The sequence below is a fragment of the Morus notabilis genome, unplaced genomic scaffold (genome assembly GCF_000414095.1).
Source record: "Morus notabilis unplaced genomic scaffold, ASM41409v2 Scaffold139, whole genome shotgun sequence".
In the NCBI taxonomy this organism is placed as follows: Eukaryota; Viridiplantae; Streptophyta; class Magnoliopsida; order Rosales; family Moraceae; genus Morus; species Morus notabilis.
In genome coordinates, this window is record NW_010361068.1 from 123,497 (window position 1) to 146,040 (window position 22,544).

The 22,544-nt window shown below is 40.8% G+C and overlaps 2 protein-coding genes across 4 annotated transcripts; one reads left to right on the forward strand and one right to left on the reverse strand.

Moving 5' to 3' along the window:
- Positions 1-2,496: 2,496 nt before the first annotated feature.
- Positions 2,497-5,129, forward strand: LOC21408040 (peptidyl-prolyl cis-trans isomerase FKBP20-1). The gene is made up of 6 exons (XM_010098288.2): positions 2,497-2,618; positions 3,245-3,374; positions 3,722-3,855; positions 3,941-4,020; positions 4,542-4,634; positions 4,769-5,129. The coding sequence occupies exons 2-6, from the start codon at positions 3,266-3,268 to the stop codon at positions 4,911-4,913; spliced, it is 561 nt and encodes a 186-aa protein (XP_010096590.1). The 5' UTR covers positions 2,497-2,618; positions 3,245-3,265; the 3' UTR covers positions 4,914-5,129.
- A 265-nt stretch (positions 5,130-5,394) lies between these two features.
- Positions 5,395-9,518, reverse strand: LOC21408041 (E3 ubiquitin-protein ligase SDIR1). 3 transcript variants are annotated; one of them, XM_024165781.1, is made up of 10 exons: positions 8,893-9,329; positions 8,758-8,797; positions 8,069-8,147; positions 7,888-7,942; positions 7,740-7,792; positions 7,397-7,625; positions 6,951-7,065; positions 6,462-6,507; positions 6,256-6,384; positions 5,395-5,891 (listed from the first exon to the last, which is right to left on the reverse strand). In XM_024165781.1, exons 3-10 carry the CDS (start codon positions 8,144-8,146, stop codon positions 5,766-5,768), a joined length of 831 nt encoding a protein of 276 aa, XP_024021549.1. In that variant the 5' UTR covers position 8,147; positions 8,758-8,797; positions 8,893-9,329; the 3' UTR covers positions 5,395-5,765. The 3 variants fall into 3 exon arrangements, with proteins under 3 accessions (XP_024021549.1, XP_024021550.1, XP_024021548.1); XM_024165782.1 differs by lacking the exons at positions 8,758-8,797; positions 8,893-9,329 and adding an exon at positions 9,354-9,518 and having other exon boundaries at positions 6,256-6,381; XM_024165780.1 differs by lacking the exons at positions 8,758-8,797; positions 8,893-9,329 and adding an exon at positions 9,354-9,518.
- Positions 9,519-22,544: the final 13,026 nt, after the last annotated feature.

The following is a 22,544-nucleotide window of genomic DNA, read 5'->3' on the forward strand; positions in this document are numbered from 1 at the left end:
CTTTGAAAAATGAAATAAAATAAAAATGGTTTCAAAAATTTATACAATTTTGCAGACACGATCCTTACATTTTTCTGAGCATGCCTGAAAAAAATGCACTCAAAAAATGAAAAAAGAAAAACGATGTCAAAAGGCCCATGACAAGCGCAGTGGGGTGCCCAGAGCCGGGATGGGTTAACAATTCACATTTTTATTTATGTTTTGTATTTTAAAATTAATACATGATTTTTAAGAATTAATGCAACAAGCGACACTATTTTTTTATTATTTTCTCTATATTTTGTCATTGAAAAATAAAATAAAATAAAAATGACGTAAAAAAATTCTGAAATTTTACAGACACGATCCTTACATTTTTCTAAGCATGCCTGCAAAAAATGGGCTTGAAAAATGAAAAAAGTAAAACAATTTCAAAAAGCCCCCGGCGCTCAGTAGGGCGCCCAAAGGCCGGGATGGGTAAAAAATTCACATTTTTATTTGTTTATTTTGTTTGGAAAAATTTTATCCGATCGATTGGGGATACACTATCAATGACGATTTCTTCACTTCCTATCGATAAAACACATATTATTTGTAAGAGTATAGACACTTGCATTCATGGTGGTCTTAATACACCATGCTAATTGTTTAACCACACACACTCCTCACTTTAAAATTATTATAATTAGAGTACATGCAGAATATGGAAGATGAGATTTTTGAAACTGAAGCAAATGAATCAATTTCCACCTAAAGAAAAAACTTGTCAATTAAAAAAAAAGTTTCATATAAGGAAGTCTAAATGAGTACTAAAATTTTAAATTAATTTAAAAAATAACACAGTAACAATAAGTGTCTCCCATTAAAAAGGGACAAAATAAACATTTTTGTGTCATAGATTTTTGAGAAATGGAGCTGGAGCATTGACTACTTGGACTGTCATAAAAAGTTTTTAGAAAAAAAAAAAGGCACTTTTGTAGTACGGGTTTTTTTTTAGAGGTGTCAATTGGGCCGGACCGTCCATGGACGGCCCGGCCCAGCCCGCTACAGTAGCAAATTCGGCACGGCCCGGCCCTGTATTGTTATGGGCCGGGCCGGCACGGCACGCCAGAAGGGCCTGGGCTGGGCTTCATGTTTGAGGCCCGCAGCCCAGGCACGGCCCAGGCCCGCCCAAGGCCCAGGCACGGCCCAGGCACGCCAAGGCCCATGCATGCGAAGGGCTAGGCACGGCCCAGGCACACGAAGGGCCAGGCCCGCGACATGAAATTTTAATGAGGTTTGAGGCATTTTAGGGCTAATTGGCCGACCTATGCCGTCTGGTCACCCAGTCATTTTCTTATAATTATTCATATTAATTCAATAAAATCACATATTTTTGGGGCATATGATATATTACTTTTTTTTGTCATCAAATTTGAAATTAAAAAAAAATCCTAAAAAATATTGCTAATCATAAGTGAAACTCAAGTGCATTAAAAAAATTAGGTTAAGATTGAGTTTATACATAACAGAATCTTCTAGAAGCACTTAGGTTTTGTAATTTACTTATCCTAAAATACTGCTCTCTTTTTTCCTTCACTAAGGTTTTGTCCCGATCTCCCCACGAGATTTACTTGACAAGGTTTTTAACGAGTTGATCATTTATGTGTACTTATTTGTATTATCTCAATTCAATAAAATCACATCTTTTGGGGACATATGATATATTTTCTTTTTTGTAATTAAATATTAAAAAAAATTAAAAGGGCTAGAGCCGGCCCGTGAAGGGCCTGGGCCCAGGCCCGGCCCTAGCTCTCATGGACTAGGGCCAGTGCTGGGCCTGAGGGTTTCTCCTCAGGCCCGGCCCTGGCACGGCCCAGGCCCGCCATGGGCCTGGGGTTAGAAGGGCCGTGCCGGCACGGCCCTTTTGACATCTCTAATTTTTTTGTTACAATGAGTTTTTTTATTGGTAGGAAGTATTGTTTTAATTGTTAAATTTTTTAACGTGTTCACGTTAAAAATTAATAAAATAATAAAAAACTTATTTAAATAGAGATTAAACGGTAAATAAAAAATAAAAAATAAAAAATAATCTAAATAAAACGTGCAATTCCTTCAGTAAAAGGGAAAAAAAGATAATATTATATTGCTGTGGAAAGAAGAAAAATAGAAGAAAGGATGGGCATGTTTAGTTCGTTGATTCGAGTTTTTAATTCGACTTGAGATGTGATTTTTTATGAAAATTTTTTACTGTAACAAAAAAAATTAAATTTGACTATTTTTAAGAGCTTTTTACTGTAATTAAACTCAAATTTTAAATTCAAATGAAATGAACGAGAATACGCAAGCAAGCACTGATTCACCCAATTAGGCTTTACTCTGGCGCGTTTCATAGACTAGACAACCGTTTTCTCAACTTCCAATAGTCAAGTACATGACACGCGCTAGATATGCGGGTAGGATTATTTTCACCATTCGATTAGCTTAGGTATAAAATCAGTTCACCTTCCTCGCACTTCGTTAATTTCGACAGTCGCCTATGGCCACCGGAGCTCTCGGCTACGACCAAATTCTGACCCGATTTTCGTCGCCGAATCCACCCGACAACCCGGTTACTCCTCTCCGTTTCTCCAATTCCGATATCAGCTAAGAATTTCTAGGTCAGTTCAATTTCACTTATCTCTCTCACTGAAAAACCCTAGGTCCTTTTTTTTCCCCCCAATCCTTCAAATTGAATGTGATTTTCGATTCAATTCATTGGTATATTTATTTTCTTGATTATGTTCTTGTGTGTATCTTCTTGGTTAGTGGCGTGATTAACGTTGAAACGAAGTTTTAAGGTTTGGAATTGTTCATTTCTTGCTCTGTTCTTAGTTTGCCCTAATTTATATGTGTATCTATTGATTTACAACCAACGGAATAATGTGGGCTTCTTTGCTGTTTTTCTTTGGATTCATGAGATGTTTAAATTGAGCTTTGATTTGACACCGAATTACGGGGATTTCAACGAATGTTAATGGATTTTGCATTTCAACTTCATGAGCTGAACGTTACTTATTTTGACTTAATTGTTTCTTGTGTTAGTCATTCTTTTTTATTTTTAAATCATCTATGCAACATTTTAATTGAGTCCTGATATATAATTGTAAGTATTTGAAATTGGTGTCAATGCTTAATTTTATTAGTCTAATCTTCTTGGCAATTTGTGTGTGTGTGTGTGTGTAATTTGAGTCTTGAATAAATTTCCGACATTTTCTCATGATGTTTTTTTTATCTTATTGACCAGACCGTTGAAAGATTGCAAGCCATGGGGGACGCTATTGATTTAACCGGAGATGGAGGCGTCATCAAGACGGTTATAAGGCACACAAAAGCAGAGGCGATTGCTCCAACAGAAGATCTCCCCCTTGTTGATGGTATGTAACATACAGATGAAATCTTATCGTTACTTCTGTGTTTACTACACATTGTAAGTTACAGAAATAGAATGACAACGTTCAATAGAGGTTGGAATTTGGAATGAATAGTCCTTTTTCCACCTCATAACCATATTCAGGAATTAGTGCCCCAAATTCAAGTAGGTGACTCCCGCTTAGGTTTTTCAGAAATTCTTATGCTTCTTAGTTTGAGGCTTTACGTATATTTAAACTTTAAAGACACTATTAGTTCCATCATCATGTTGCAAATGTCCTTTGATTTCTTGGAATAATGAAAACTGTTAGTCTGTTACTACCATTCTAACGTATTTGTTTACTCTGAGCAGTTCATTATGAAGGCACTCTGGCAGAAACTGGTGACATCTTTGATACTACACGTGAAGACAATACGATTTTCTCTTTTGAGCTCGGAAAGGGGACTGTGATCAAGGCTTGGGACATCGCCTTACGAACTATGAAGGTTTAGTTGTTCTCCTGATGTAAAATTTTGTTAGTTTTGACGTTGAATGATTTCCCTTAACCTAGTATACGTTGTTGGATTCCAGGTTGGGGAGATAGCAAAAATCACTTGCAAGCCGGAATATGCGTATGGAAGTGCCGGCTCCCCGCCCGATATTCCGCCAGAGTAAAGTCATTTTTCTTCCTTTATTATTGTTAGATTGACAATAAAAGGCTGACAGCTACTTGTAGGGGTCAAAAAATAAATAAATAAAGAAGAAGAAGAAGAAGAAGAAGAATCGAACTCAAGACTGAGCAGTCAGTACTTCATGTTGTTTTACAAGTCTTTGAACTAAAGTTGGAATTGTACAAAGGAAGGGACCTGATTTAGCGAGTAGACAAACTCAAACCATAAAATCAAATCAATAGCTGGATAGAAGTAAGGTCCCATGTAACTAGAGGGAAAATTATTTTAAGCATAGATTGTGTGCTTCATTGTGGCGTCTCACGTCTCCCTTATGTGATGTGGGAAATATGGAGTTTAGAGTGAACGTACAAGTCTTTGCATCAGTTGCTTCAAATCATTATTTGGATAGAAAGAGACCCCCATACAACTAGAGGGGAAATTTGTTTAAAGCTTATGTTGTGTGCTTTTGCTAGTAGTTTTGGTCAATATATCTGTTATGATTATTTACGTATTAATTGCAGTGCCACACTTATATTTGAGGTGGAGTTAGTTTCCTGCAATCCACGGAAGGGATCAAGTCTCGGCAGTGTTTCAGAGGAGAGGGCTAGACTAGAGTAAGTTGAACCATCCCTGCGTTATTCATGTGCCTTTTTGATACCCTACGGAGTTGCAGACTTACTCTCTAAGATAAATATACTTTCGTGAACAATATGATAATAATGCATGTCACGAATTGATGTTGTTACAGAGAGCTGAAGAAGCAGAGGGAGATTGCCGCTGCAACCAAAGAGGAAGAAAAGAAGAAAAGAGAAGAAGCCAAAGCTGCCGCGGCTGCTCGTATTCAAGCTAAGTTGGAATCCAAGAAAGGGAAGGGAAAGGGCAAAGCAAAGTAGGGCCATATAACGACATATACATTTAAATGAAAGTAGTTTTGTCATTTGCCAGATTGCATAACTTGACTGGGTTAATTTCTATAACTCTTAAAGAGGTATTTTTAAGTCCCAATTATGTTGTAATACTAAAACAAAACAGTTAATGCTTTTCTTATGGGTGAGATAGGTCGGTCCTTTTGTGTTCAATATGAAATTTCGAGACGGCTGTTCAACTCACTATGTCGTATCTTCTTCCGAAACTCGTGAACCATAATAGTTTCCCAAGTACCATCAATAATAATTGGTATGTAGCCTTTAGATTGTTTGCTCCAGTCGCGGGTTTGGGTAGCTGGGGCTTTGCGGAAGGTCGTGGGGTTAACCCACCCGCCTTGTATTAAAAAAGAAAAAAACAAAAAAAAAAACAAAAATTGGTACGCAAGCTTTTAATAAATGAGTCAAACCATCCAACAAGCTCATTTCAATGTAGAAAAACTTGGGGAAATTAAGAAGAGATTTTAATAGAATAAACGTCTGTTCTTGTAACAAGGCCCCGTTTCTACTCCTATAGGCAATTGCACATTGGTTTGGGTGTGTAATACTAGAATCAACCAGCATCAAAGTAACAGAGTTTTTTATGTTACTTTCACCCAAAAAAAAAAAAAAAAAAAAAAAAAAAGCGGTGAAGTCGACCAAAGAGTGCTCTGTCACTCATCTAGATGCCTATGTCAAGGTAATTACAATAGATGCTGGCAATAAGCCAATAACTTAAAAAATAGTTTCTCTATACTCTATAGACAACCCCTTTTTAGTCGATGGAAAGCCCCTTCAGGCAGAGGCATTCACTAGTTAAATCAGTGTCTGAGTGGAGAGGATTTAAACCATATAAGAAGCATCCACTTCATCTTGTCCATTTTCATGCCAACCGGATCCCGCCCGGAATTTACATACAGGACATGTTCCTTGTTGCCTTAGCCAAGGGTCAATGCAGTTAGCATGGAACTGCAAAATCAAAAGTTATTTTCATGGTTACCATACAACGCTGGAAAAATGAAGATTAGAGAGAACACTAACTATTACGTCTTTTTAGTTCTATTTTCAATAAAAACAGAGGAAGATACCCTTAAGGATTTTCAATATAGTAACTACAAATAGATATAAACACAGATGTAAAGGAAAGAGACTCACTTGCTAATCCCCCTACTAAATCGACTTAATATAGATTCGTGACATTGAGTCATTTTAAGACATTGGTAGATATTCCCAATGTGGTACGGTATTACCGACTCTCTCAATTAACAATGTCATACAAAATCTAGGAATATTAGCTTGAGAATATCGAATCATTTGAAACAAGATGCTAAACCTGATGCAAGCATGGCAAGCTCCGGATGAGTTCTCCCACATTAACTTGCTCCAAGCAAACACTACAAGTCAGTTCATCTTCTGAGGCCTTAGTGTTCCCAGCTGCACCGCTAGAGGTTCCTTGCTTCTGCTATAGACAATAGAAAATATACATGAGAGAGAGTAAATGGAAAGACAACGAGAAGGCCGCAAAAGAATTGTTAATACCTCAACGGATGCTGAAGATGAGGCCTGTTGCATAGAAGAGGCACCACTGCAATCAAAACAAGAACTTTCTAATAATGGATTTTCAGACCCAAATACTCTAATAATCAGAATGATAGCAATTTTTTAACTGCTTCAAAAAGACTAATATTCAAGTTTGACATATTTCAAACAAGTTTAGGAACTTAAAGTTTCTACAGGTTTCACAATGTATCTCCTTTTCCTCCCCATTTTCCTTTTTTCCCCACACCCTCAACTTTCTCATAACAACATGTGAAGGAATTGAAATAGCATGAGAAGGAATTTCAAAGGGGAAAAGTTCAACTAACAAATTTGTGAACAGTAAAAGAAACGTTCATTCCTAGGAAAAGTTGAATGGGGAAAGAATTAAGTACAAAAACAAACTTCAATTATCAGAGCTCTTATTCTAAGGGTTTTAAAAAAAAAAAAAAAAGGTGGAAAAACTGCCAACAAGTAAAACTCAAAACTTACGTTTGAGAACCAGCAACCTTGTATTTATGAACAGGAAGAGCATTTATCTCTTCCTCACTCATAGAAGAAGCTGTTGGAACATTATCAGCATCCAGCGCTCTCAATGTTTCATAATCTGTCAAAAACCAGAAAAAACTATGCAAAAATTAATAATCTTATGTTATTCTTTCTTTTTGCCAGAAAGTTTTGGATTTTTGCAAATTAAACTGATTTGAACAATTTAAATGATTGAGTTGCCACTCCACTTTTGGAGAAAAGTAAGATACTAAAATAATGCAAGAGGATGAAATAGTTCAACATATATATATATATATATATTTTTGCTAACAAGAAATTCAACATATACTAGAAAGAAGTGTCTTCGGGAAATATTATAACTTAATAAACACTTATCCCATTTCAAGCAACAGAAATCCTTTAAAGAAATATATCTCTAGATAACAGACCCAAGTCATCAAATTCACGGTCAAGAAGAGCAAGCTGAAGCCTGAGGCCCTGCAGACGTCCTCTTGTTGCCAGTGATATGGATGGTGGCATGTGCAAGCGCAATTCAGTATGACCGACAAGGCCACTGGCTGCCGCAGCATGAGCTTGGGCTTGAGCTTGAAGTTGCTGGCAAGTTGCATACATCCTTAATGTTGTGGCCATCAAAAAGACACCGAGCACAAGCCATAGCTGCAGAAATAAATCGAAGAGACACCCCAGTAAAATTTACTATGATTTGGAAACTAATGCTAACCTTAATTAGCAAGATTATACCCCTCACTAGTAGCCAGAGAAAGAAAATACCAGAAAGTTAGGTGACATCTGGTGCGAGTTCAGTATCATGAATAGCAATAAAACTGACATAAAAAATACATTAAGTGAATTTAATATCTCTATAAGAAAATAGCTGGTAATATATATTAGGAGCATTATAGAGTGAGGATATAAATACCTGTAACAAGGAAAGTAAGTGAGTTGGAACTAACTGGACGTGCAGAATGTACACGCTGATGGGAGGGGGAAAAACAATAAGATTAGCAGATAAATAATAGTTGAAACTCTACATATGTGATGAGGAACTCTAAATTGAAACAACAAGAAAACTACGTCTGATATATGGGATATATGTGTACCATTGGACGCTGCTCAGGTACAAATCCTGGAAATCCACTTTCTATATCTGCTCTTGTCCCCCGGAAAACAAAACTCATGCTAAGGAATGTTTAAAGAACCTCAATAAGTTATATATTCTCCAATTGCACGTCCCCAAAGTAAAATATATATATGCGTATTTCCAGATTTCAGAAACGTTAAAAACAAATACTTAGGTAGGTGATTCAAGGAATGCGAATCTAGCAAAGAATCCCAACTTAAGCAACATGTAAGTAAATAAGCAAAAGATCAAAAGTAACAAATCACGCTGAATTTTCATCGACAGTGGCAAACATCATCGCCACCAAGTGCAAGCGCACCATTTCCTTATTCTTATGTTTTCCACTTCATTATATCCCTGGTTTCAATATCATTGTATCAATTACTCAGGTCCTTGCTTCGTTCTGTTATAAACCAAAGAGAACAATTCGATTGTTGGTTTCGTCTTTTTTTTTTTCTCATTCTTTTCCATCACAATCTCCCCTCTTATTCTCTTCTTCTTCTTCTTCTCTGTTATTGAAAAATATACGTCTAACTCTGCTATATCCATTATCCGATTATATTCAAACTCCATTAAAACTAAAACACGATGCAAACAAAAATCTACAGTACCTTAAGCATAAACTACTTAAACCGTGACCGTGTAAAAGGACGTATAAATTTTCCATACCCTTCTTAACCCAAAACTGTCTTAGGATTCTTCCCCATTCCTGTGGCAGGAACAATAACGTTTATACAATAGAATAGCAACTAGATAAAAACTAAGCAGCTGAACATCAAATTCAAAACTAAATCATTCTTGAACCTCATCTCGGAGACTCCGAAAAATTAATCAGTGCCATTGATAATAATGGGGATCCTACAGCTGACGGAACAAAAAGCAATTCAGATAAACATTATTCACCAAAAATAAAAAAGACTTTTCAATCTCCCATTCAATCCATCCCAATTAAGAATATTTGAGAAACAAACTCCTTGATCCCCAAAACCTTGTTCAATTTGCTCGAAATTCGTTGGAAAATCATGTGTTGAAATAACAATAATATTATGGTGAGCGCATCAAACAAATAGAATTGCAAACCAATATGATCTGATCGAATCCAGGGGCAGTAAAGCTATTACTTTTAGATTGGGAATTAAAGAGCAAGCGAAACCCTAATTTCGAAATGGACATGAACTCCTAAAATACCCGGCAATCACGAACACAAACAGAAGCAAATCAATTGGAAAGCTAAATGTGAGAATAGAGTGAGAAAATGAATTTACGGTGTATCGGAAATGGCTCCAAAAGCAACCGACAAATTTGGATTTGGTCGGCCTCGACGTTTCGGAGATCGTTTCGAAACACCGGAGAGGTTCGGGACGAACGAGTTATGCTGACCGATCTATCTGATTTTGACTCGGACTCATCCTTGTTGGGTTAAGTTGGGCCTCATTACTCGGCCTTTTCCGTCTTAAACATAACGATAGGACTCGGCCTTTTCCGTCGAAAAAAATCATGACTTTTTTTTGTTATTTTCTTTTAAATATTTTAATATTTTAAATATTTTTAGATTTTTTAAAAGATATTGATTTTTATTTAATTGATAAAAATGATAGTTTGGACATTACATATCTTAAAAATTAGCTTCAAGTACCCAAAAAATGATTTTTAAAAAGTGAATGTATCATTTTAATATTATAAAAAATACATGATACTAAAAGCATATTTTTTTATAATAAAGAGTAGCAAAATGATTTTATCCCTTTATAATATTCTAAAAACTTGGTTAAATTTCAATTTAAGTTATGAAATTTTACCTTGTAGTGTAATTATTAGTTTTTTCTTTTGAGTTAATTACATATATGTCCATTATGGTTGAAAAAATGAATTTTCACAAGTTATGATATTTGTAAATAAGTCTATAAAATAATCTGCAATAACATTCTTATCCTTTGTTAATTAAACTAAATTAAGTAAATAGTAGTTTTTAAAATTATTTAAAGTAAATAACAGTTTACCGTGTAATTGTTTTATTTATAACTGGTAATACATAATTTACGTGGTAAATTTTTTTTTTTTTATGTAGAAAGAATCTTTTTATCAATCGTAAAAAGAACATTTATGTGGAAAAAAATCTTTAATGAGAAATAAATGAATCATTAACGCAGTAAATTACAATTTATTTTAAATATTTTTAAAATGTAATTTACTTAATTTAGTTTCATAAATATTCTATTGTTTATTCTCTCTCTTCTCCTTTCGTTGCGTGCAGAATTGAAGATTCAAGACATCTCGTTGGCAACTTAAGCGATCGGTGACCAATGGTGCCTCTAACTGGTGAGAACCATTCCACTTTTATATCCGTTCGTGAGTTCAATTGTGCAGCGTCAGATCTTCTCCTTCATAGCCTAGCCATTGTGAACATTGCTCACTCGCTGTAGATCTTTACGAACTCCAGAATGTACTGACTAGGGGCGACGAACTCTGACCAGAAATTTCACTTATCTTGGTGCACAATAAATAAATCATTTATCGCTAAATGAATTATTTATCAATTAAATGAGTCATTTACCAAGTAAATGAGTCATTTGACAAAAATTTAAGGTAAAGTTGTTGATCTCTTCGTCGGATCTGGAGACAACCTCTATGACGACACTAGAGGTGTAAGTTTAGGCCGACGAGCCCGGCGACCCAAAGGGAAATTTCAGGCCGGCCCGGTCCGACCCTAAAAGAGAGAGATTCGGCTTAGTCTCACCCTAAACCTAAAAAGTTTAGGGCCGGCCTGGTCCGATCTGAAATTTTATAAGGTATTTTCAAAAAAATTCTTTAAAAATATGAGGTTTAAACCGGGTCAATCCGACATAAAAGGAAAGAGGATCGGCCTAGTCAGGCTCTAAGCGCAAAAAATTTAGAGCCGAACCCGGGCAAACAGCAGTGGGCCTCAATCTTACCCGTTTAGCTTAGCCCAAACTTGCAGCTCTAGAGGGCACCATCACGTTTTGAGAAACAGTCAAGTTCTCAGGAGCTCTGTGTAGCTGGGTGTGGAGGAATCAGGAATTTGCAAAGAAGTTTGATCTTAGCGCGTGGAGTTCCATTGCCAACTTGGTAGAGATTCTCATTGACGATCTTTCTCTAGCGAAAATCGTGTGAGGAAATCAGATCAAACTGAGGCAACAAAATCATGACGGAAAAGGCAAACGATGAAGCAGGACAAACGCGAATGGCATTGCAACATTGGCACAGCCTTGGTGGCTTCATCGCGAGCATGGAGAGAGAGAGGGCAAGCGAGAGAGAGGGAGCACGAGGAGAGAAAGTGTTAACGAGAAAGAATATGCTTTTACTAAACGTTTTTTAAAATTTACCAATTAATTCTAAGAACCCCTCCAAAAAGTGCTATTTTCCTCATTTTCTCATTTTGTTTTGGTGAAAAAACCGAGCTGAATTCAAACCGAATTGACTCAACTTTTTCAGTTTTAAAGTTGAAAGATTTAGTTCAAACCGAATGGAGATGAGTTTTTAAAAGAATACTTCCCTATTCAGTTTGCCATTTCCCCTATTGGCCTCAACATTTTCACCTCTTCTTTGCTCCATGCCTGACTTTGTGCCTCGCTTCCCTCCTCACCAACTGTCGGTCAAACCAATTGAATCAAACTAACTATTATCTGTTGGTTATTGGTCAGTTTTCTACCACTCTTGGTTCAGTTACGGTTTGTAAACTTGTAAAAGCCAATGATACCAAAAACTAAATTGACTGATAACTTAATAGCCCTAAATATTTTTTTAGAGAGCTGGTATTCAAATACATGACTTTTGTGCAAGGATTAAGTATATGTATACATAAAAGTGGTATGAGCATATAACTAGACTTCATAAACACTGTTGGAACTAATTTACAGTTAGACTTGTATAATTTTGAGTCTTATAAGTTTCATGTACAATGAAAAAGTTTGTGAACAAGAACATGTCTCTCTTTTTTCTTCGTTTCTTTCCCCTTGATTTAATAAAATGTGTATATGCTTCTTTTATAACAACAGTAAATAAATAAATGAATGAATAACTTGTACTGTTGTTCCAGTGAAATCTATAGTTTTGGCATGGAGAAAAGTAAGGCGAAAAATTGTTGGTGATGGTATGGAGTAAGAGAGTTGGCAGGTTGGAGCTCTGGAGGGCCATAGATATAAAAAATCTAGATAATAGTTGTTGACGGTCGATTTTTGTCAACAATACTGCACCGGATTACCCCACGGTGGCCCGTTGGGTTAGCGATTTAAAACTTGTAACTAAGTGTACTAGAGTTTGAGTGGATGTTTTGTAAAGAAAGTATGATGAGCAGTGTAAAAATAGTGCTTGAATGAGAATAAAAACGCACGAGTTTTGAGTGGTTCACTCTGTTAATTAAGAGCTACATCCATTGTAAATTATGTTATACTTTTTGTTCTCTCTTGACTACATTCGAACAACATCTTTCCTTTCTTCTGGGGTTTAGCCCCTTTTATAGCTTTCCGGGTACATATGAATATCTAGGCTGCTTGTAGGGTTTTTTGACGGTTCCTTCCAAGTGGTCCATCCACTCGAGTGGCCTACCATCTCGTTTGCCTAGACTTTAGCTTGCCAACACCTTTTGGACTGTTCACTCACCCAATATGTCGCCTATTACGGCTCTGCAGATCCCCTGTAATCTTTAATCGTCCGTTTTAGGTGGTTTAGGAGCTTATAATCATTTCCTGTGCCACTGACTTTCTCCAAACCTAGACGTAACTTCAGGATTTCCAACTTGTCATATCAGGTATTTCTTGGGGCATAGGCCCAGTCATCTCTGTTCTGCCCTCGGCGCTCATACTGTATTAAGCAAGGCGTAGCCTCTCTCCCCGTCGACCCTGTCACGGTACATTTGATGCGATCATATAGGCCTCGACCGTATGTAAGGTCGACGGTTATATATGATCGACCCTTTCACGTCATAAGGGGGAGGGGCAAGAGGTCTGGGATTTGCTCTGGCTCTTTTGTTTGCTTCAGATGCGGGTGCCTAACTCCGAACCTCCCTCACAATAATGCCTCGGGTGGTTCGAAAATCCCTTGAGAAGTGCAAATGTCGTGTCAGTTCAATCAACATGCTGACGTGGGCCTTTATTTAAACGAACGAATCTGAGGAGTTGGATCGCGTCTTTTTAGCTTCCCGCCTTTGTTTCCGCCGTTTGATCTCGATTGGTTACCCTCGCCATTGTATATTAGGATTCCATCCAATGCTCAGGGGTCGAGGGCTCGTCTTACCTTAAAAAGCTGCTTCGAACTGAGACTTCTATCCAAACCTCTGAGGACTATTGTTACTCTGCCCAAATTCTCCCAGAATCCACATCTCGTTCTCTTCGGTGTTTTGTGAAGTTCATTCGGGTTGCGCTCCGGATTCTAACATTTCTTGAATCCCTAGTAAGTCCTTCTATCTTCTGTTTTTTTCTCAATTTTTCGGATCATTACATGCCCTAGGTTTGAGAAAGATACTGAGTTCAGAGACTTACTTTGCGTATTGCTACTCACATAGGATAGCTTTCTTGGTTTCTAGCTGACTAGAGAACTTTAGGATTCTGGGTTTGGGATATTTGATTGATGAATATGGGTTTTACATGAACACCCGTCATTTTTTCCTTATGAATAGTCGACGGCTTTCTAAGCCATCGGCATTCATATACCTTTCCAGCCATCGAAAGTTTAAACAATCGTCGCTTTCCTTTCCCTCTTGACTTAGGATTTTGGCTTAGCTCCTCACATCATCCCCCCCTTTTTTTTCTTTTGTTATACCAGAACGATGGCTCCTAAACCATCTAACCGTTGAGAGGACCCTTCATCTATTGTAAGGCCAGATTCTCCCTCTGCCGCCGAAGTTTCGTGGACATCCTCCTCAACATACGATGACTCTGTCCTCTAGGAAGTCGAGGACTATGCGGTAGAGGCGAGAGAGATTGACAGCGTTAACCTTTTGGTCGAAGGTGGTGATAACGGCGAAGCTTCCTTGGTAGGGGGAATGCATTTTTTTCGCCTCCGGCGTGGGCGCCCCCTTGGCTGGCATGAGCGGAGATCTCGACCGTCCTTTTTTCACGGCCGACGTGACAGAGCCGAAGACTCAGAATAGGGACATCGTTCGAGCCTATACAGAAGGTCATATAGATGGGAGATGGTTTGATTACCTTCTCCCGGATATAAACTTTAGGTCCAGCCTTCCTTCACCTGGGTATCTTCCAGTATATACCCTGGCCTTCACCGCAGAGATGACTTTGCCAGTTCATCCCTTCGTGAAGGAATACTGCCACCACCATGGCATCTCCCCTGTTCAATTGGCGCCGAACTTCTGGTACAGCTTTGCTGGTGTCTGGGTTCTATGGAGTCAGCGGTTTGACGTAGACCTGTCACTGGACGAGTTCATGTATATATACAAATTGAGCCATGTTGCGAAGTGTGAGGGATGGTACAATTTAGGGGGGTTATGGGCGATCTAAGCCCATCTTAGGAAAATTAATACAAGGAATCCCCTCTTCCTTACATGGCTGGAAGCCCATGTTCTTTATGGTCACAGGACCTTTTAACTTTCACCCCGAAGACTGCAGACGCCACCGCTGAAAAGTGCAAACGTCGTTTGGGAGTCTGAGTAAGACTCAGAAGTAACTTATTCTCCTTTCCTTTTCTTTTTATAACGCTGACAATTACTTTGATTGGCAGTTAGTCACGACCGGCCGAAGCAAACCGGGCACAGACGGGCGAGGGTTGATGAGGCCTTTGCTATTCCAGAGGGTGATCGTCATATCGACGTCCTTCTGACCAAGGACAACCTTAGGGAAGCAGGGCTAATCCTTTCTCTTCCGGATCTCACACACCTCCCTCTCATTCAAGAGTTTTTTAATTTGAATGCAGAAGGTAAATCTTCTGGACTTGTCCCCTTTGTGGGTATGATTCACCATTGATCCTTTGATTCTAACTTGTAGTTGTGCAGAAATGGCTTCACTGAACATCTAACTCCCTACTGGCAACCGACCTCAACAGAAAGGAAAGGTGAAAGTTAGCGCCGGCGCCTCCTCCTCGATTCTCTAGAAGAGGAAGTCGTCGGGGGGTGCCTCGGGATCAACGTGAGAGGCTCCTGTGCCCAAGAGGGTTCGTAAGGAGGAGGCACAGGTAACTGGGGGTGTCTGGACGCCGGTGGTTCCCATTCCTAACGTCGCCGAGGTTCTTCCTCCGCCCAGGGAGCGCCTCCTCATGCTAGAGGCGAAGGTCATGGACCCGACGTTCCAGGTTCATGATGTCTCTGACACCCAAATTGAGGCGATGCTGAATCTTCCTCCCCTCTTCTCCCTGGTCTTTCAGGCCTTGTATGAGTCATTTTTTGATAAGCATTGGGTCTCCGCATCCCGTTCTTCTCTGGTGGATCATCAACGCAAGCAGATATCCTTCCAGATCCACGTAAGCATCGACTGTTTATTTCTAGACTCGACTTTTATTTCTTCTGACTTCTGATTTATTTTCAGGGCCTTGTCTTCACCATTCTTAACCTCATCGACCTGGTCAAGGTTGAGGAACGTGGCAAGGAAATGGACGATCTGGAAGCAAAACTTAGATCTCTCATTGAAAATGCTAAGTCCAAATGCTCGACGGCCATTAGGGAGAAGGACGCGATCATGGCCCAACTGGCGAGCCTACAAGGGAATTAACCAAATTGGCGAGCCTACAGGATGAGGTGGCCCGTCTGAAGACTTATGTTGAAGAGACCACCAGGCGGACAGAGACAGCGGAGAAGGATGTGGCCGAGGCTAAGGAAAAATATTTTGCCGAAGGGAAAGCCGAAGGGAAGAGCGAAGCCGAGCTTGCGGCTGTTGAGAATTTCCTGAACTCAGAAGACTTCATCGCCAAACGCAAGGAGATTGTTGAGGAGTTCATGACCTCTGAAGAGCCAATTGAAATCCGCACCAAGGATTTTCAATCTACTGGGGAACTGATTATAGATTTGATCAGACAGCATCACCCTGAGTAGGATTTGAGCTTTTTGTACGTTCCCCTTCCTCCTGTTGACAACGATAGCTCTTCCCCGCCTGGAGATGGAGATGGCTCGGCTAGTGGTGGTGATAACTAGGAGCATACCTCCTGTGGTGTTTTTTTTTTAGACAATTGTTTATATTTGAGACAATGGGCTCTATGTCCATCAGCATGTATATATATATATATATTTTGTTTTTAATATAATGTACTACTGCTTTTATTTTTACATCTATCTTTGATGCCCTTTAGGAAGACTTCCTTTTCCATGGAGAGGTCGGCATTTTAAATACAGGATCGTTATCTTTGTAAATTTCTTGAAATTTACCAAGAATCGCCTCTCCTCTTGGGATTAGTCAACGTTATGATCCTTGGAGCTTACAGATTCCTTAGAATCTTGTTTTATGTTGTCGTCGCCTCCTTAGAGGCGTCGACGTATGTATATACGTGATTGTTATGCTAGATTTCTATTCTACTGCCCCTCATGCTTGTCTGACAACCTCGATGTCTAGGCAGGCATGTTATTAAGATGTTGACTTCTAAGTAGTCTTTTTGAATACTGGATAAATTTATTCATCTATTGAATTACCAAATATAACTGAAATGCGTAAGGAATCGTACACTATTGGTAGTATAGTTTTAGTTGCTCCGCATTTCACGGGTGCTGAATCCGTTTACCGACAAGGCTTTCTAGAACATAGGTCCCAGGGCGTAACACCTCCCTTATGCGGTAGGGTCCTTTCCACGTCGGGCCTAAGGGACCAGTATTTTTTAGTTTAGTGCTATGCATCATCCTTTTTAATACCAGATTTCTCTGGGTCAACCTTCTTTGTTTGACCTTCTTGTCGTAGTATTGTGTTGTCCTCTGTTGATAAGCGGCGAGTCGTAGATGAGAGTTGAGCCTTTTCTCTTCCAACCGGTTAAGTTCTCCGTTCATGGCTTCCATGTTTGCGCCGTCGTCATATACGACCGTTCTTATCGTCGGCATCTCAATTTCCACAGGGAGTACAGCCTCGATTCCATACGCCATAGAGAATGGTGTCTCACCCGTGGTAGTTTGACTCATCGTTCTGTACGCCCACAAGACTTTTGGGAGTTCTTCAGCTCATTTTCCCTTTAAGTCGTCGAGCTTTTTCTTCAAGGTGTACTTTAGGATTGTGTTAATGGCCTCAACTTGGCTATTGGACTGCGGATGTATTTGAGCTGAGAAGTCTTTTCGTATGCCCAAATCATCACAAAATTTACGTGTCGAGGTAATTTTGAACTGCTTTCCATTGTTAGACACGATCGAATGTGGAATGCCAAATCTGCATATACTGTGGTTCCATATGAAGTTGGTGCAAGCTGCCTATGTGGTCGAAGTAAGAGCTTTCACCTCGGCCCACTTAGTGTAGTAGTCTACAACGACGATGGCAAACTTAAAGCCTCCGGGTGCGAGGTGTAAAGGTCCGATCAGGTCGATCCCCCATTTGGCAAAAGGCTATGGGCTAAGAATGGAAGTTAGGTTCTCTAAGAGTGCTCTAGGAATCGTGGCATATCATTGGCACTTATCACAATGTCGAGCGTATTAAACTGCATCTTGTCTACGCATAAGCCAATAGTACTCCTGCCTCAAAACCTTCAGAGCTAAAGATTTTCCCCCAGTATGATTACCACACACTCCTTCATGGATCTCCCGGAGGACCTTTTGCACCTCATGATCGTCTAGGCACCGCTACAAGGGCGTTGAGAATCCTCGTCTGTATAACAAGCCATCATATAGTAGGTACCTGGCGGCTCTATACTTGATCCATCTGGCTTCGTCTCTGTCATTGGCCAGCTTTGCATCCATTAAGTACTGGACGAGTGGCGTCATCCAGTTCCCGACTGCCTGAATTGTTAGGACTTCCACTGATTCATCAATCATCGGCCGTTCTAGTTCTTCGATGGGGACGACCCCTATCATGTCCAAATCCTTTGAGGATGCCAATTTCGCCAAGGCATCGACGTTTGTGTTCTCGGCTCTTGGTACCTACAGTATCTCATAGTTTTTGAATTTGGCAAGTTTTTCCTTTATCTTTCTCAGAAATGCCCCATCCTTTCTCCGCGTGCATGATACTCCTCCTTCACCTGTCCGGCCACTAATTGAGAGTCACTAAAAATTTCAAGTCTTTCAACCTTCAAGTGACTTGCTAACCGCAATCCCGTGATTAACGCCTCATATTCTGCTTCATTATTCGACGCTTTAAATTTGAATCGTATCACCGTTGTGATTTTGTGGCCTTCTGGGCTTACTAGCATAACGCCTGCTCCTGACGAAGTTTCATTCAACGCTCCATCTACGTAAAGTTTCTATCTTATTTCCTTAATTTTTCATCGGCGGCTAATGCCGGTCTGTGGGAGAATTCTGCCAGGAAATATGCCAATGCTTGTCCCTTGATCGCCGCCTTTGGTACGTATTCGATGTCGAATTGGCTCAACTCTACCGTCCATTTCAAGAGTCAGCCTGATGTTTCAGGCTTTTGCAACGCCTGCCTTAACGGGTGGTTCGTTAGGATCCGTATAGTGTGGGCCTGAAAATAGTGCCGAAGCTTCCTCGAGGCTATCACTAAGGTGAGAGCTAACTGTTCTGTCTTGGTATATCTTGACTCGGCATCTATGAGTATCTTGGTTACATAATAGACCGGTAGCTGGACCCCTTCTTCCCTGGTCAGCACAGAGCTTACAACATGCTTTGACATGGAGAGGTATAAGCTCAGCTTCTTGCTCGGTATTGGTTTTGACAAGATAAGGGGTCTGCCTAGGTGCTTCTTCAGCCTTTGAAAGGCCCCTTCACATTGTGGTGTCCACTCAAAATGCTTACCTCCCTGTAAGGCGTCAAAGAAGGGAATGCATTTGTCCGTCGCCTTAGATATGAATATGTTAAGAGTGGCGACGCATCCTGTTAGCCTTTGGACCTCTTTCAGTTTCGTGGGAGATCTCATATCCTGCAAAGCTTTTATCTTCTCTGGGTTAGCCTCTATTCCCCGGTTATTAACCATGAAGCCAAGAATTTTTCCTGATCCGACCCCAAAAATCGCATTTTAAAGGGTTCAGTTTCATGCGATATTTCCTTAATACATCAAACATTTCTCCCAAATGGGTGACGTGTTGTCTTGCCTTAACACTTTTTACTAGCATGTCATCAACATACACCTCTATTGTTCTCCCGATTTGTCGAGCAAATATCTTCTTCACTAGCATCTGGTATGTTGCCCATGCATTTTTTAAGCCGAAGGGCATCACTTTATAGTAATAAAGGCCCGTGTCTGTTATAAATGACGTGTGCTCTTCATCAGATGGATGCATTGGGATTTTATTATAACCGGAGTCGGCGTCCATGAAACTTAACAACTCATGTCCGGCAGTGGCGTCGACCATCTGATCTATTCGGGGGAGTGAGAAACCATCTTTTGGGCAGGCTTTGTTGAGCTCGCTAAAGTCGACACATGTCTCCACTTCCCGTTAGGTTTGATTACCAGGACATGGTTTGAAACCCATCTAGGATAGTGAGCCTCCCTGATGAAGCCGTTATTGACGAGTTTGTCGACTTCTTTCTTTAACGCCTCGTACCTCTCTGGATTCATCGGTCTGCATTTTTGGCGTTTTAGGGGATAAGTGGGGTCGACTTCAGGGCGTGGCTCATGACTTGGAAGTCGATGCCTTTCATGTTTGCGTGTGTCCAGGTGAACACATCCAGATTTTTCTTCAGGAAATCTTCGACCTCGATTCTGAGCACCGGAGGCAGATCCGATCCTATCTTTAGTATCCTCATCGGTTCCCTGTGATCCACCTGGACTTCCGCCAGCTGCTCGACTGGTTGGTAACTTCCTCTGTGATTCTAGGATCTATGTTCTCAACTGGTCCCTGTTGTACAATCTTTGTCTCTTGTTTTCCTGGTTAATCATACCTGCATACGGCGTTCGAGTATACCACCCTGGATTCGTATTGGTTGCTCTTCATTTCTCCTACGCCATTGGGGGTCGGAAACTTAACCTTTTGGTGATAAATGGAGGTTATCGCTCTTAACGCCTGAAGAGTCGGCCTCCCGATTACAGTGTTATACTAGGAGCCTCCTTTTATCACCATAAAATTTGCCATCGTGGTTGCCTGCCTAGGCTTCTTTCTTGTGGTTATCGGCAGCCGAATCGTCCCTTAGGGGATGACTGAGTCTCATGTGAACCCATACAATGGCCGGGATATTTTCTCTAATTGTTCATTTGGAATCTCTATTTTTCCAAGCAATCAGAGTATAGGATGCCCACCGAGCTCCCGTTGTCTACCAGGATTCTGCACACGGTGTGGTTTCCAATGACTGCTTTTACCACCAAGGAATCGTTGTGGGGGAAATGGACTCCATTCACGTTTTCCTCGGTGGATGCCACATCAGCACCTCCGAACTTTGCTGTTTTCGCTGGTCTGATAGTTAAGAGATTTAAAAACCTCTCTTGGTATACCTGTCTGGCCTCGTGGGCGTAACTCTTCTGGGATCTCCTCGAGTCTCCCCCAAGGTATGGCCCGCCGTGAATGGTCCGTATGACACCAACCGGCTCACGGTCCTCTCCACATGTATTATCTTCCCTGTATCAATCATTATTTTCATGATCGTGGCCTCTCCTTTTAGCTTTAAACTTTTACAACCTCCCCTCGCAGATTAATCTTTCGATCTCATCCTTTAAGTCAATGCAATTGTTGGTGTTATGGCCGACATCGCCGTGGAACCTGTAATATTTACTCTGATTCCGTCAGTTTGGGTATGACTTCATAGGTTCTGGCCGACGTAATAAGTTCCATCGGCCAACTTGATTGAACACCTCCTCAATTCCTATGGTCAGCTCGTGGTAGGAATCATACCATTGGAACGGTCGAGGCTTTCAATTTTCCTCTTGCCTCGGTTTCTTTGTTCTGGAGGGTTTGGCGCCGAAGGAACTTGTTTGTCTCCGTTTCCTCCACCTCATCATTTCCGATTATCTTGTTTCCCTGAGATCGATCCTTGTTCTGTCACTTTTTTTTATTGGACCTATGTTCGGGGTCATTGGCGTCAGCTTTTTCGGCGTTGATATACCCTTGAGCCCGGGCTAGGAATTCTTTGTAGGTGGACGGTGGCTTTCGGTTCAGATCTTGTTTGAATGGCGTGATCTTTTTCATGCTGGATAGGGCACCCATCAAGGCCTCTCGATCCGTTATATCCGTTGTGACGGCGACAGCTTCTCTGTACCTTGCTAACCATTCTTTTAATGACTCGTTGGGTTTTTGGTACACCGTTGTCAGATTTTGCTTCGGCGGGATGTACTTTTTCACCCTGATGAATTGGATGGAGAAAGCTTCCTTCAACTCCTCCTAGCTGGAAATGGAATCCGACTTGAGAGTTCAGAATCATCTTCGGGCAGAATCCGTTAGGTGGTTCTGGAACGCTCGGCACATTATTTCCTCTTCGTATCCATGCAAGAGCATATGTCCCGTATACATCTCCAGGTGGTCATCGAGATCTCCCCTTCCATCATACAGTGGGATCAACGGGGACCTGTATTTGTTTGGGAGAGGTGGTGCCATGATTTCTGTGGTAAAAGGGTGGTCATGAGTTCGGATGGGAGTGATGTCGACGTTGACCACCTCTGCCACCTATCCTAGGTTTTTTTACAGGTGACTTACCTGGCTTTTGACATCATTCTTTAAACCAACGACATCACCTATGAACTTTTCTTCTAGGCTCGTCACGCGCTCCATAATGGCTCTTGCCTCATCCGTTGAGATTGCAGAGCTGTCCCCTTTCGAGGCTCCTGCCTTCTTTGTATTCAGCTTATCCCTCAGGTCTCCACCTTCTTGTACCGACCCTGAATCTCCTAGGATATTCTTTCCCGGGTTTCGAGGTGGTGCTTCAGGGTTTTCCAGGCCTCCGTGTGCTCTCCTCTCCTGGGCTCGTCGCCTGGCGGTCCTTTGTCGGCTACAGAAGGAATTGGATGGTCAAGGTCTCAAGTTATCTCCCCTGGCGTTTTCACTATCCCCGATCCCTTCCGGGGCACCTTAACAGTCACCAGCATTTTGGTTCCCAGCCATGGCAGCTTTTAGTGGTCTCGGGGGATGTTCCAAATGAGGCATAGAGTTTCTCCCGTCTAATCGCTCGACGACAGACATCCGTCCTTGAACCAAGTCGGTCAGAGTGTTCAGCTGGGCCTGCATATACACCGGGTCAAGCTGTGGCACGTCCGGAGGTAGAGTTTCATGCCTTGTCGGGGGTTGATTCCCCTGGTCGGGCTGATCTCTCCTACTCCTACTGTTGGTCGGATATGTGGTATTTTCCTCCGTTTGGCTGTTTATTTGCAACGTCATTTCTTCTAGGAGGCATGGTCGTTGATTATTTCTTGGTCGTCTTGGGTTCTAAACATGCAACTAGAGATTCTGGGTTCGGTCCCTAGTGGAGTCACCAATTATTGACGGTC

Bases quoted from the DNA above. Each gene is read 5' to 3' on its own strand.
- LOC21408040 (XM_010098288.2), top strand. From the start codon at position 3,266: ATGGGGGACGCTATTGATTTAACCGGAGATGGAGGCGTCATCAAGACG. The intron at 4,021-4,541 runs GTAAAGTCATTT...TATTAATTGCAG, and splicing joins CCGCCCGATATTCCGCCAGA to TGCCACACTTATATTTGAGG. The intron at 4,635-4,768 runs GTAAGTTGAACC...ATGTTGTTACAG, and splicing joins GAGGAGAGGGCTAGACTAGA to AGAGCTGAAGAAGCAGAGGG.
- LOC21408041 (XM_024165780.1), bottom strand. From the start codon at position 8,146: ATGAGTTTTGTTTTCCGGGGGACAAGAGCAGATATAGAAAGTGGATTT. The intron at 7,943-8,068 runs GTACACATATAT...CCCTCCCATCAG, and splicing joins TACCTGAGCAGCGTCCAATG to CGTGTACATTCTGCACGTCC. The intron at 7,066-7,396 runs GTCTGTTATCTA...GGTTTTTGACAG, and splicing joins CCGTGAATTTGATGACTTGG to ATTATGAAACATTGAGAGCG.